General features: G+C 39.2%; 2 protein-coding genes across 8 annotated transcripts in view; both read left to right on the top strand.

The window, feature by feature from the left end:
• Positions 1-12,313, top strand: part of MTOR (mechanistic target of rapamycin kinase) — a 68,515-nt gene extending 56,202 nt beyond the window's left edge. For 5 of the 7 annotated variants that reach the window (XM_035901798.1, XM_035901794.1, XM_035901796.1 and 2 more), the window contains 17 exons: positions 555-653; positions 1,231-1,353; positions 1,910-2,092; positions 2,747-2,881; positions 3,168-3,342; positions 3,572-3,707; positions 4,411-4,558; positions 5,264-5,386; positions 5,530-5,612; positions 7,143-7,215; positions 7,737-7,811; positions 8,324-8,459; positions 8,841-8,906; positions 9,595-9,675; positions 9,990-10,070; positions 10,710-10,815; positions 11,364-12,313. In XM_035901798.1, the coding sequence (XP_035757691.1) occupies positions 555-653; positions 1,231-1,353; positions 1,910-2,092; positions 2,747-2,881; positions 3,168-3,342; positions 3,572-3,707; positions 4,411-4,558; positions 5,264-5,386; positions 5,530-5,612; positions 7,143-7,215; positions 7,737-7,811; positions 8,324-8,459; positions 8,841-8,906; positions 9,595-9,675; positions 9,990-10,070; positions 10,710-10,815; positions 11,364-11,379 (1,839 nt within the window). In that variant the 3' untranslated portion in view covers positions 11,380-12,313. Of the gene's footprint in view, positions 1-554; positions 654-1,230; positions 1,354-1,909; positions 2,093-2,746; positions 2,882-3,167; positions 3,343-3,571; positions 3,708-4,410; positions 4,587-5,263; positions 5,387-5,529; positions 5,613-6,892; positions 7,216-7,736; positions 7,812-8,323; positions 8,460-8,840; positions 8,907-9,594; positions 9,676-9,989; positions 10,071-10,709; positions 10,816-11,363 lie in introns of those variants that run through there. The other 2 variants (XM_035901799.1, XM_035901800.1) reach the window with 2 other exon arrangements.
• A 355-nt stretch (positions 12,314-12,668) lies between these two features.
• EXOSC10 (exosome component 10) overlaps positions 12,669-12,798 on the top strand; it is a 15,642-nt gene continuing 15,512 nt past the window's right edge. Inside the window, exon 1 of the mRNA XM_035901848.1 lies at positions 12,669-12,717. Coding sequence (XP_035757741.1) covers positions 12,669-12,717 — 49 coding nt within the window. The remainder of the gene's footprint in view (positions 12,718-12,798) is intronic.

Here is a 12,798-nt window from a genome sequence, read left to right as displayed (position 1 = left end):
ATCCTTTGCTAAACAATCCTCTGTGGTGAGAGCAGTGTGCAGCAAAATTTGTAACTGATTTAACAAGCATCTTAAACAGAGACATGAGAAACATACTTGCCTATGTTTCTGTATTTATATGCAGATTAGTGCATATGAATGAGAGAGAATGAAAATTTTAAGACTATGTCCATTCAGTGGTGCTCATTTAAAACACCGCTGCTGCTCTGATGTAATTCAGTCCATTTCACAACTGCTTTGTAGAATGACTCTTGTAAATAAATTTAAAAAGGCTTTATTTCTTATTTGAGCATTACACTTCAAGACACATACTACTCTTTCCAGAAGAGGATCCTATAACAGTTTTGCACAGAACACTTGTGATCTCACTGAGCTGTTCTGCATTTCTGACACTGTTTGGAACTTTGTGTTATCCTCTGACAATCTAAAAAATGAATTGTGGGTCCCTCTCTCTCCTTTAGAGACTGAGAAGTCTCTAGCAGAGGGCAGGACAGCTTGTGAACAAAACACATGAGATGACAGGGATGTTTATTTTACCTTATCCTTACTACTAGGTTATCCCTCAGCTCATTGCAAGAATTGACACCCCTCGACCGTTAGTAGGACGTCTCATTCATCAGCTCCTCACAGATATTGGGCGGTACCATCCCCAGGTAAGCTTTGGCTTAGAGGAGGGATTTCCATAGACTGATAGCCAATTAAGGCATTTCCGATGTTCCATTTCACCTAGTCTAAGTGCCTGCACTGGAAGTGAGGATGGGGGACTATTTCTGCTGCTGCTTCTCTCACCTCAGCACTGTTCACGTAAAAATGGAAAGAAGAGATGGATGAGCCATGCAGCAGGGGAAGTTGTCTCCATCTGATAGAATATTTGGTAGTGCAAATCACCTTCTTAAATCTCATTAGGTGACTATTCAGAGACTACCTCACAGATGTTTTATCTGAATTTCTTCCTATGTTGTGGAAAATCACAAAATGCTAAAAGGTTTTCTGGTATTCCAGTTTGATACAGGCTCTTGAAGTCATTCTGCTACTCAGTGAATTAAAGTCTTGTAAGCTTTTCAGATTGGAAGATTTAGAATAGTAAATTCCTATCATCTCTTTCCAGAAGCAAGCTTGCTTTCTCTTGTCTAGCCCTAAGGCTGCTATTTATTAATGCTTTGCTAATGTTTCAGTTTATGTAGCTCTTCTGTGTGGTTCTAAAATATTATTGGTTGATGTCCCTTGTAGGCTTTGATCTATCCTTTGACTGTGGCCTCTAAATCTACAACCACTGCTCGCCACAATGCTGCAAATAAGATCTTGAAAAACATGTGTGAGCATAGTAACACCCTGGTACAGCAGGCAATGATGGTGAGTACTTAGTGTACCATAAAGTGTATTGTGTTTCAGGAACTGATAGACCACAGGTATAGTAACACAGAACGACTGTTCACTGTTAATTTTGTTCAAGTACAATTAATCTGTTGTTTTTTGCGTTTGGAAGAAGTTACAGTATTACTGTAATCTCAAGAGAATGCTTTAATTTAAAAACAACCATAACATTCAAACACTGAGTTGTTGTGTCTCCTTATGAATAGATTTAAAGAATAAATAAATGAAGAATTGTTGTTCCATAAAGAGATATTATCTGCTAAGGTTCTTTATGAATAAAAAGTAATGCTTTTGTGCCAAACTACACAAATGTATAGGAAAATTTCAAAGGCAACAAATAACATGAGAAAAGTCTGAGCTTCTCACAGGAAAAAAATGTGTAACAGAATTGTGGGAGTTCTCGTGGCTCCCTCTAGCTGCCAGCAACAAATATTTTATAATCATTAGAGAAGAAAGTAGTTTTGCATTTGTAAGTCAGTATACAGTCATAACAGTTTTCTTTAGGCATTTGAACTTTTTTCCTGTCCTAAAACAGGTGAGTGAAGAGCTAATCCGTGTAGCCATCCTATGGCATGAGATGTGGCATGAAGGGTTAGAAGAAGCATCTCGTCTATACTTTGGAGAAAGGAATGTGAAGGGAATGTTTGAGGTGCTGGAACCACTTCATGCAATGATGGAGCGTGGGCCTCAGACTTTAAAGGAGACATCCTTCAATCAGGTATCGGGAAATAGTCAAGAGCATAACCTTCTGCATGCCCTCAAAAACAGGCAGGACAGCCACCTGCTCCAGATGTGTTACAAGGGCCTTTGCAATCTAACAGAAAGAGTAAATCTCTTGGGATGCATTATGTTAGTTGCAGACTTCATAAATTGACATTTATCTTCAGATCTGTATCACTTTTGGTGACTACAGTACTACAGGGGCCATGGTAGTACAGATTGCCCTGGAGTCTTATATTGGCTGGGTGTCTGATAGGGTCTGGAAAATATATAACTGCTCTGCAGTTAATTCTTCTAAGTCCAGTCTGCTTTACTTCACAGTAACCTCTAGTGGAGATGACCCCTCTCAAGCCAGCAAAAGGAATTCATTTGAGCTTGTATACCTACTGTTAAAGGGTGATTCTATTCATTCTGTTGCCTTCTATCCTGAGGTCTATTTGTGAGCAACGTTGTCTAATGAACTCTGTGTATCTTGGATCCAGGAATTTCTGGATCTTTAATTCTGATACGCTATAAAAATGTGAGATCAAGTATTTGTAATGCAATTTGAAAATAGACTGTGATGCTCTCTGTAGGTATTAAGTGGTCTCCACCTGTTCCACTACAGTCTGTAGAAATGTTTTTCTTCTGTTGTTTTTCACTTCTTCCCTAGGCCTATGGCAGAGATCTAATGGAAGCTCAGGAATGGTGCAGGAAGTACATGAAATCAGGAAACGTCAAAGACCTAACTCAGGCTTGGGACCTCTATTACCATGTGTTCCGGCGTATCTCAAAGCAGCTGCCTCAGGTGGGGGGAGAGGTGCAGTTCTGTTGCAGGTTTTACGGTGCAAGTTGTCAATACCAATCTTTGTTTCGTGTTTTCTGGTTATTCAAAACATTTAAATTCAGTATTCTGGAAATACCTGCATGTGATTTGCTGCAAGTTTGCTGCTTATGCAGCACTTCCTGCAAGCATCTGAAGTATTGACAACTCACTGAACTGTTCTAGGTCCCTCAACAGAATGACCACTTCAGATGTTTCAGTGAGATTTAACTGAAGTTCTGGTGGGTTGTATTTCTTTTGGTTTTGGTAGCTCACTTCTTTGGAACTGCAGTACGTGTCACCAAAACTCTTAATGTGCCGGGACCTGGAATTGGCAGTGCCAGGAACATACGATCCCAACCAGCCCATCATACGCATTCAGTCCATTGCACCTTCACTGCAGGTCATCACCTCCAAGCAGCGGCCCAGGAAGTTAACATTAATGGGTGAGAGAACAGTTTTCACTTAGCTATTCTAGTATTTAAACAGTCATTGCTTTTAAGTCAAGCTGCATGTTTACCAGGTAAAACCTCTCCAACTTTTCCTTTCAAGGAAGGTATTTCTCAGTGGTCTGGTTAGTCTGACTGCCACACTTCCCAGTTCCTGGGTGCATGTGTATTTACTCTTGCTGTTTGTTCAGCAAGAGTAAACTTCTGTGTATTAATTCTTTTGCAGGAAGCAATGGGCATGAGTTTGTGTTCCTTCTGAAAGGTCACGAAGACCTTCGCCAAGACGAAAGAGTGATGCAGCTTTTTGGGTTGGTCAACACTCTGCTAGCAAACGACCCAACTTCTCTTCGTAAAAACCTCAGGTATGTGTTGTGGATAATCACTGAATGTGCTTAGGCACAAGTGACACCCTACATAGGTGCAGTTCCCAAGTAACCCTTGGCACAACCAGCTGGTTTGTGAGGAAATGGTGAATCTTGGAACTAAGTTGATTAAATAAAAAAAAAGGAAAAAACATTCAAGACTTCAAACTTGGAGGAAATGTATCCTGAGGGGATCATTTGTTTCACTTAATTGGAGTCCCATCTCTTAAATAGTTATGGTCTTTGAAGCAACCAACCCCTCTTTCAAAATAGCTTGAGTGCTGCCTTAGGAGCCTGAAAACACTTTTTTTAGTCAAGGATTTTTTATTATAGTCAATAAATAGCTCACTAAATAGCTCGGTGAATAGTCACTGACTGCAATTCTGTACAGTGTTTTTCAAGCATGAACATATCAAATGTCATGTGCAAATAATAGATCATCGTGGGTGACATAACATGTACCTTCTGAAAGCAGTCTTTCAGTGAAAACCACATAAGCTGTGAGAATTGTATAGATTATCTGGCAGCAGTCTGTCCAAGGGGATGTTTCAGGTCTGTCTGAAAAGAAGAAAAGCAGGGCAACTACTAAAGAGACAATTTGGATCAGAATTGGATTTAGTGGTAGTTGTTTTAAGGATCTCAAAATGTGATAATTCACAACATACAACAATTTGAGCTCTGATTCTCCATTTTTTTCCTGTAGCATCCAGAGATATGCTGTTATTCCACTGTCTACAAATTCAGGCTTGATTGGTTGGGTTCCTCACTGTGACACACTGCATGCACTCATCCGAGACTACAGAGAGAAGAAAAAGATCCTGCTCAACATTGAGCATCGCATCATGCTGAGGGTAAAGGGCAAAGCTGGCAGAGTTTTTGGTACTTTCTTTTAGGACTTCAGTGTCTTAATGAAGAATAATGGTGTGCAGCTTGTTCTTCTTTTGTCTGTTTTCTGATTGTTATTGGTACCAGTAATAAGTGCAAAAATATTAGATAGGAGTTCTAAAATGCTACCAAGAGGTAAAATTGGCCATGCATTCATTTGTTTCTCCTTTCCTGTTTTAGCAGTGACCACAGGTTGTTGCTATCTGGTGACTAAAATGTGCCTGAAATTTTGTGTGGCTATGATTTGCTTTATACAAGGTGCCACGCTGCTGGCATTTACATTGTGTCTAAGCAACAGGGCCAAAATTAGACAGACTGGAGAAACTGAACAATACTAGAAAAGTTGGAATTGCCTGCCAAAAAGGAAAGCGTGTGCCAACCAAGAAGACTTATGTGGATATGTTTCTTTAAACATATTTATCTTCGCAGTATTTTAATTCAGTATGGCTATGGACTACTTTGTGGATGTTAAATCATTTGCTATCCCATTTTAAATGATTTCTTCGCTGTTGGGTAGTCATCTTACTGTGTTTGGGAGCATACTGGTCAGTCTACAAATTTCGTGTCCGGTTTATATTGAAATTTTGTGATTGCTCTGTTTCTCATAGTACAGCTAGGGATTACTGGAGGTGCTTTTTTTTAAGTTGCTGTGTGTCACTTCTCAATTATAGATGGCTCCAGATTATGACCACCTGACTCTGATGCAGAAAGTAGAAGTATTTGAACATGCTGTCAATAACACTGCTGGTGATGACCTTGCCAAACTGCTGTGGTTGAAAAGTCCAAGCTCGGAGGTGAGTTCAGTACATGCAATGGCTTGTGTTTGGCAGTCAGTCTTGCTTTGTGCAAAATGCAGGTGGTTAATGTATAAATTAAAATATAAGCTGAAACATGTAGCATGCCTGCCTGGCTTTTTCTATTTTGTCTCCACTTGTAGGTGTGGTTTGACAGAAGAACAAACTACACTCGTTCACTGGCTGTAATGTCAATGGTTGGGTACATTTTGGGCCTTGGGGACAGGTAAGTGAAATTGTAAAGGTTTCCTTTAAATAAAAGCACAGACTGTGTAAGCCTATCAATTCATTCCTTGCACCTGTTCTTATGATAACATCTTTCATTGCAGTTATTGATGAGTTGTAACAATACTGTCTTTTGGGACCTAATTGTGTTGCCATTATTTTCAGCACTGCAGGCATGAGATGTAAGGCCTGTGTATCTTGAGTACAAATCAGAGTTTTTTCCCTTTTGAGAGGAATACACACAGAATTACATCAAGGACCACAAGTTCTAATTTTGTCCTTTCACTCACAGAATGGGAAATCTTTCTCCATCCATTCTATAAAACAAATACTGTTGATTTTTGCCACCAATCTGTGTGCTTGTGTGTGCTTCAAGCATACAAAATTGCAATTTTTTTGCAAAGTCTGTTAAGACCGTACATGTACATCCAGCTTTTTGGGGAGGAAAGAAGCACTATGATCAAGCATCAGTTTTTGTTCCATGAAGCAGAAAAAAGAAATCCAGAAAATATGTAGTGGCAGAGGTCTTCTGATTCTCCCTGCAAATGAGTTCAGTAACACTACTTATTTTGCATACTTTTTTGCCTGGTGGATATTTATTCTGTGAGCCAGGAACCTCTAGTGCTATGTAGGTACACAACAGTTGTCAGACACACATGAAGTCCTGATAAATAACCCCTCCCCCCCAGAAGCTGCTCTAGACTTAGAACACGTGAAAGTTGATGTTAGTTTAACTACTACTTATCACGGTGCTTTTTCTGATCTGCAATGCAGACATGTTCTGGAGGGAAGTGTGTATAATCCAAATGGATTAGGCAAATAATAAAAAAAAAAAGAAAAAAAGGAACAAATGTTTGATTTAGTATATGGCTTACTGTCAAAAGGGGACATCATAACTTCCAAAATACTGTTGAAGACAATATATTTTAAATTTAAGGTCAATAATGCAAAACCAGCTAAACTCTCAAATGTTTTCATAACAAAAGCTTTTATTTGTGAACCTAAAGGTCTTTATAATGAAGCTATAAGCCTTTGAAAACTGAATTAAAGCAAAATTGGAACAAGTCAGCGTGAATAGCAGCGTCGTGGTTTTCCTAGTTCTGTATTGATTCTCTTCTTTGCTGGTGGTAATCCAATTTGCGTTACTTCACCTGTAGCATAATTCATTACATTTTTCTCTACGGAAAAAATGAAAAAGCATAAAATGAGTAGAAGAATTTATCCTAACTGAAAAACAGACGTTCATATCCAAGAAATGTACTGATGGCTCTGGTCCAACAGGTTGTTTATCTTCCAAGGTGAGAAGATCTCTAACTCCTGAGCAGTAATTACAAAAATAATGTGATAAATGCACTGTCAGGAAGCTATTCTGTTCATGCTGAGATTGAAGATCTCAGACAAGCAAGCTATCGCTGGCTGTTCTTGTTCATGAAGATAAATATCATTTCAGACCGGAGCTGCTGTGATTTACTTTGGGTTTTTATAATGGTCTGTCACTCTATTATTTTTTTCTCCTACTCATTCATCAAAGACACCCCTCCAATCTGATGTTAGACAGACTGAGTGGAAAGATCCTGCATATCGACTTTGGTGACTGTTTCGAGGTAAATCTTTGTATTTGGACATGAAATTTTCCATAATATTTCACATTTTCTGGCAGAACAGAAATGAATCTATAAGCCAGGACAAACTGACCTTGGAAAGTGATCCTGGGCGAGCCCTGTGGCTTTCTTTTGGGCTTCACTTTACCTATAAGCAAGATGAAAATAATGGATACTTCATCTCAGAGGCATGTCTTGGGGATTAGCTGACCACTGGAACAAGCAAAAAAAGTGCTAACATCGCTTTTCCATAAAATTTCTTGGAGCAATTTAAGCTGCAGATAGGCAGTCTGTGTTACTTGACACTAGTAACTGGGCACACACCTGAGTGTTCCCTCTGCTATCAAGTTAATTATCTAGCTACTCCCCAAAATTTGTGGAAACTGAGAAACATAAAGCTGGGACTTTGTTTCCTATTTGGAATATAACCTTTAAGATCGTAGGAAAAAAACCCCCTATACTTACTAACTCTTAAATAATAAATTAGCTATTAATTTACTAATTCTCCATTATCATGTGTTTAGGTTGCAATGACAAGAGAAAAGTTCCCTGAGAAGATTCCATTTAGGTTAACAAGGATGCTGACAAATGCTATGGAGGTAAGCATTCCCTCTTTCATATGAAGGGGATTGTTCCTAGCGAAAACGGCACCAATTTCTCAGTTTTTCCTGTATTTTCTGTTGTGGCTAAACCTCTTCACTCCTGTAAGAACCAAAGGTGTTAATATTTCAGTTGCATTTTTCTGTAAGTTAAAATATCTCCTGTGATTTTTACAATACATAAAAATGGAAAGCAACTTTTCCATTGATGCAAAAAAAGCCCCTGAAATTCCTCTGATTTCTTAGACCTTCCTTAGTTTTCTAATTTCAAATAGCTGTTTGCAACAACCAGGCACAGCCAGTGACATGGTACTTTGCAAAGATCATCTCAATGGCAGAAGGGAGCTTCTTAGTTTGTAATGAACATCTGTCTTGTTCTCTTAATGAACAAAACATAGCAGAAGTGAATTCCAGTACAAAGCACATGCCACTTCCCGCTCCCTGAATGTTATGGGCTGGAGTTGCATAGTGAATGAAGCAGCATGGTTGATTTGCTTCTTTCTCTTCTGAAGGTGACAGGCCTCGATGGCAATTACAGAATCACCTGTCACACGGTGATGGAAGTCCTGCGCGAACATAAGGACAGTGTCATGGCTGTGCTTGAAGCCTTTGTGTATGATCCATTGTTGAATTGGCGGCTGATGGACAGTAAGTGATTCTGATAAAACAGTGACAGGAAGAGAGTAATCAGTCTGATTCCATACAAGAAATCCAGAAGCCTGACACCCAGTGTCTGTTTGAAGACAACCTGGTGAAACTGTTGGTTTGCAAGTGTAATTCCTGTGCACACACAGTTTTAAGGATTGAAATGTGAAATTACCACAGTGCTTCAAAGCCTTTTGCCCTTAAACACAAGCAAAATTATTCGGGTTGGTTTTGTGTTGTCATCAGGAGACTGAAAGCTATTTTCAAGTGATGTAAAATTTGGAGAAGGAGGAAAGGCAGTCAGATCTGTACTGTTTGTGGATGAATTTGCTATGAAACGCTGAAACTCCAGTGCATACTTTTCAACTTCTTATTTTCTTGCAGCAAATACCAAGGGCAATAAGCGCTCACGAACAAGAACAGACTCCTACTCAGCTAGTCAGTCAGTAGGTGAGTAGAAAAGATGGTGTATGTCATGAATGTTTGGAGTGGGTTTTTTTTTTTTAGCGGTGCACAAGGCTGGGTAAATATTTTCAGTCATCTTCTCAAAAGTAGATAGATAAACAGCTTTAGGACTGTGGTGAGTTCAGTGATTTGGCTCAAAAAGCAGATGCTCCTTTACTGTTATATTAACACCCTTCTGGAGCACACACACTGATGTAATCAAGGTACAATTGATATGTGATAGTTACTTACTTGCTTACCAAATATTAGTGTGCAAGGCCTGGCAAGTAGTCATCTGACTGAACGTGGAGAGCTTTGTGTTGAATCTTAGCAGTTGTTTGCTATTGGACTGCAGAATAGGGACGGTGTTTCCTATGACAAGTTCTACAAATGAACACGCTTATTTGATTGTAATTTTAGGTTAATTATACATCATTTCAAAATACCTTTCATTTACACTTTTGTACAAAATGTTCCTACAAGTTGGATCAGGCCTTTCAGTATGTTAGCAGGAGAAAAATAATGTTTGCTCCTGTGATATGCTTCCCTTAGGGATAGAGATGTGTGGTTACAGTCAAATATGCTTTTCAAATGACCTGATTAACAGTTTTGTTAATGTTTCCAGAAGTATATTATTTCATCGGCTTTTCAGCTGCACATTTATGCTTTTATGTTTTCATGGTTTTTTCAACAGAGATGTTGGACAGTGTGGAATTGGGTGAGACAGCCCATAAGAAAACTGGGACCACGGTGCCTGAATCCATCCATTCCTTCAGTAAGTCTCATTGTTGTTTCTATACCAATGCAGAAATTTGTTCTTAGATCAGAAAATTTCATGATGATCCAGATATAATTATGTGAGATGGGGCAGATACAGTTCCTTGTCAGCATAAATGAGGAATATAATTGTCTGTGTTCTCAACTCCAAAAAAACCCAAAAAGGTGGTAGAAAATGGACTGGTATCTGGGTTTGTTTTGCTTTCAAAGTGGTATTTGTGGTGTTTGGGAAGGACAGATGTAACAGCAGTACAAATGCTTTTACTGTTCAGATTAAGTCTTAATTCTCTTTCCTACTTTCTGTCTTTTTAGTAGGTGATGGCCTAGTGAAACCAGAAGCTCTAAATAAGAAGGCAATTCAAATCATCAACAGGGTTCGAGATAAGCTCACTGGTGAGCATGTTTTTATGTTTATATAAGATAAACAAAATCTGATGAGATCGATCAGCAATACTTGTAGTGTTTGTGTTTTGTATTAAGCCTTGAGTTTAACATACTCTGATTAAGTAGATGAGGCCCATTTTCCTGTTTTTGTCTAACACCTATATACTGGTGCCTGCAATTAGATACAAAGGAGCCTGACTTGAAAAGTACACAGACCTCATATTTTGCATGTCTTGGCTTGTTAGTGGAAGTTGATTTTCTACTGTCCTGGCTTTATAGTTTGCAGCATTTAGTTGTAAAATTGTAGCTTATAAAGTTTCTAAGAAATGATCCCCCACCTGCCAAACAAGGTACTTGTAGGGATTAGGACCAGGACCAGGATTCCAGCTACTGAAAGTTACCTGTTGTTGGTTTATCCATTATTTGGAGAAGATAAAAGGGAAGAAACCATAGCAGTAGGGGAAACAGAGTTGTGGGCTCCATATGTTTTTAGAGTTTCTCCATGTTTGGAAGATTCTGCATTTTATATACTGCAAGGGAAGGGTAGTTAAAAGTCCTGTCAGTCCTTAACTTGCCACCTAGAAGCAAGTTATGTTATATGATTTGTGACTTCCATTTATGGGTTTTTTCCATCCTTTAATTTCAAAGGTCGAGACTTCTCTCATGATGAAACGCTTGATGTACCCACACAAGTAGAATTGCTCATTAAGCAAGCTACTTCTCACGAGAATCTGTGCCAGTGCTACATTGGATGGTGAGTTTGTCATTCAGATAACCTTGCAAAATTCTTCCCTGAATAACCTGAGCAGAGAACAGCTAAGGAAAACATCACTTGTGTAGTTAGTTACACATAGGAGCCTTACCACATGATGCATCTACTCTGGTAAATTTTGCAAGCCTATGACGTGATCCCATGGATGGTCCTCTGTAAAAAAGTTACTGTTTATAAATAGTGACAAGGATTTTAGAACATTAAGCCACAATCAGCCTCAACATTTTCAGTGTTTGAAATAAGGCACATGGTGGTCACTGATTTCATTACAATGAAGAACTGCATGTTCTAGAGTAAACAAAGACTATCTACTGTCATTTTGAGTTAGCTAACTTTGGACTATGCTTAAGGAAATAGATCTTTTCTGCAATTTTAAACAGTAGTTAGCTGGGAAAAAGCACGAGGATCACCTGCCAACTTTTCCTGTACTAGTTAGTGCCTAGTTAGAACAGAATCTCAGTCCTTCTCAGTGTTGCCTTTGTGAAACTATATGCAAGTCAGCATTACTACAGTATCTTTGTTTCCTTTAGGTGTCCTTTCTGGTAACAGAAGATTCCAAAGTATCCACAGCCTTTTACTCTGGAGGCTTTTGCGCTCCAAACTTGCTCTTCTACAAACACAAACTGAACGTTGGACTGAAATACAGCCTTTGTCAAATATTTTGAAATGTAAATGAAAAGAGTTATTGTATATTAAAAGTTGGTTTAAGCCAATGTATAGCTGCTGTTGGAAAAAAAACAAGCTGTCTGAAACACAAACATTTGGGTTTCCAGGACAGTGAAGACTGATTGTACCACAGATGTCTATGGTTCCACTTGGTCTTTGGGGAACTGGTGATCCATTGAAAATAACTGTATACGGGTTTTGACTTACTTTGCAATGTAACTAAGTCATTTGCAGATTAATTATTGCCCTGGTCAGTCCTGTTGGTGTGGCTGCGGTGAGCTCAATGCGCTTGTGAGGGAGGCTTCATTTAGGTTTGGGGGTGAGCTGGGTAACTGGGAGGAAAGAGAAGAGAAGCAGTATTTTACCATTGTTTCATCCTGTTACCTTGTTTTCAAACACGATTCTTGCCCCCAAATTGGAAACTGTGTATCTGCTCATTACACTAGTGCAGGAGTCGTGCTTCAGACTTGATCAGGATGTCAGAGCAGATCCAAGAATTACAGACCTTGAGCTGAGCCTCTGTGTGGGTTGATTGGGGGCAAACTGGATGCAGGGTACAAATGAAATACCACTTGGGAGCTTCCCGCAGTGTCTGGATTAAAAAGCAGTATTGGGAAATAACTAGGGAAAGTTAGTACTTAGCATAGGAGGCAGGCATGGGAAGAACTGGTCATAACTTGAAACAGAAAATAATGGTTATTAAACATGAGGGGAAAGATAAAGTTATGATTTATGAATTAAACATATTAAAAACGATGCACAAAATACAACAGAGTAGCCATGTTTAGATGCCATGTTGTATTTGAATATTTTTGTGCCAATAAATTACACCAAAATGTAAACATTTTGACGATGTTCTTGTTTATTCCTAAATACTTCTTAGAGACAGGGAAGCAGATTAAGATTTTTTTAAAGTTTCCTGTTGCCATGGATTTGATGTGTCTTTTTCTGCATCAGTTCAGGTTGTTGGCTATATTTCCTTTTTGATAGCAGCTGGAGGCAAAATTACCAAGACTGATTGATGTCTGTCACTTGTATACGAGAAACTTGACCATACAACCCCCACATTTTAGTTTCCAGCTGCTTCAATGTCGTCTGTGGGGTAAGAACATCAGATTTCTTGGTCTCAGGGTCACAGCCACGGTTCAGGGGTGTGTCTGGGGTACGTCATGGTCCCAGCCCGAGCTCTGTCCGCTTCCCTAGCCGCTTATGCCGGTGGTGCGCCCCGGAAATGGGGAAAAAAGGGTCCCACCCCTTCTAAGCCCTGGGGGTGTTCCAATCGCCCCTTCCCCCGCCGGC

This window comes from Egretta garzetta, unplaced genomic scaffold, assembly GCF_000687185.1.
Source record: "Egretta garzetta isolate BGI_Z169 unplaced genomic scaffold, ASM68718v1 scaffold69, whole genome shotgun sequence".
Classification (NCBI taxonomy): Eukaryota; Metazoa; Chordata; class Aves; order Pelecaniformes; family Ardeidae; genus Egretta; species Egretta garzetta.
Note: the sequence above shows the minus strand (reverse complement) of the source record. Positions and strands in the feature narration are given on the sequence as shown.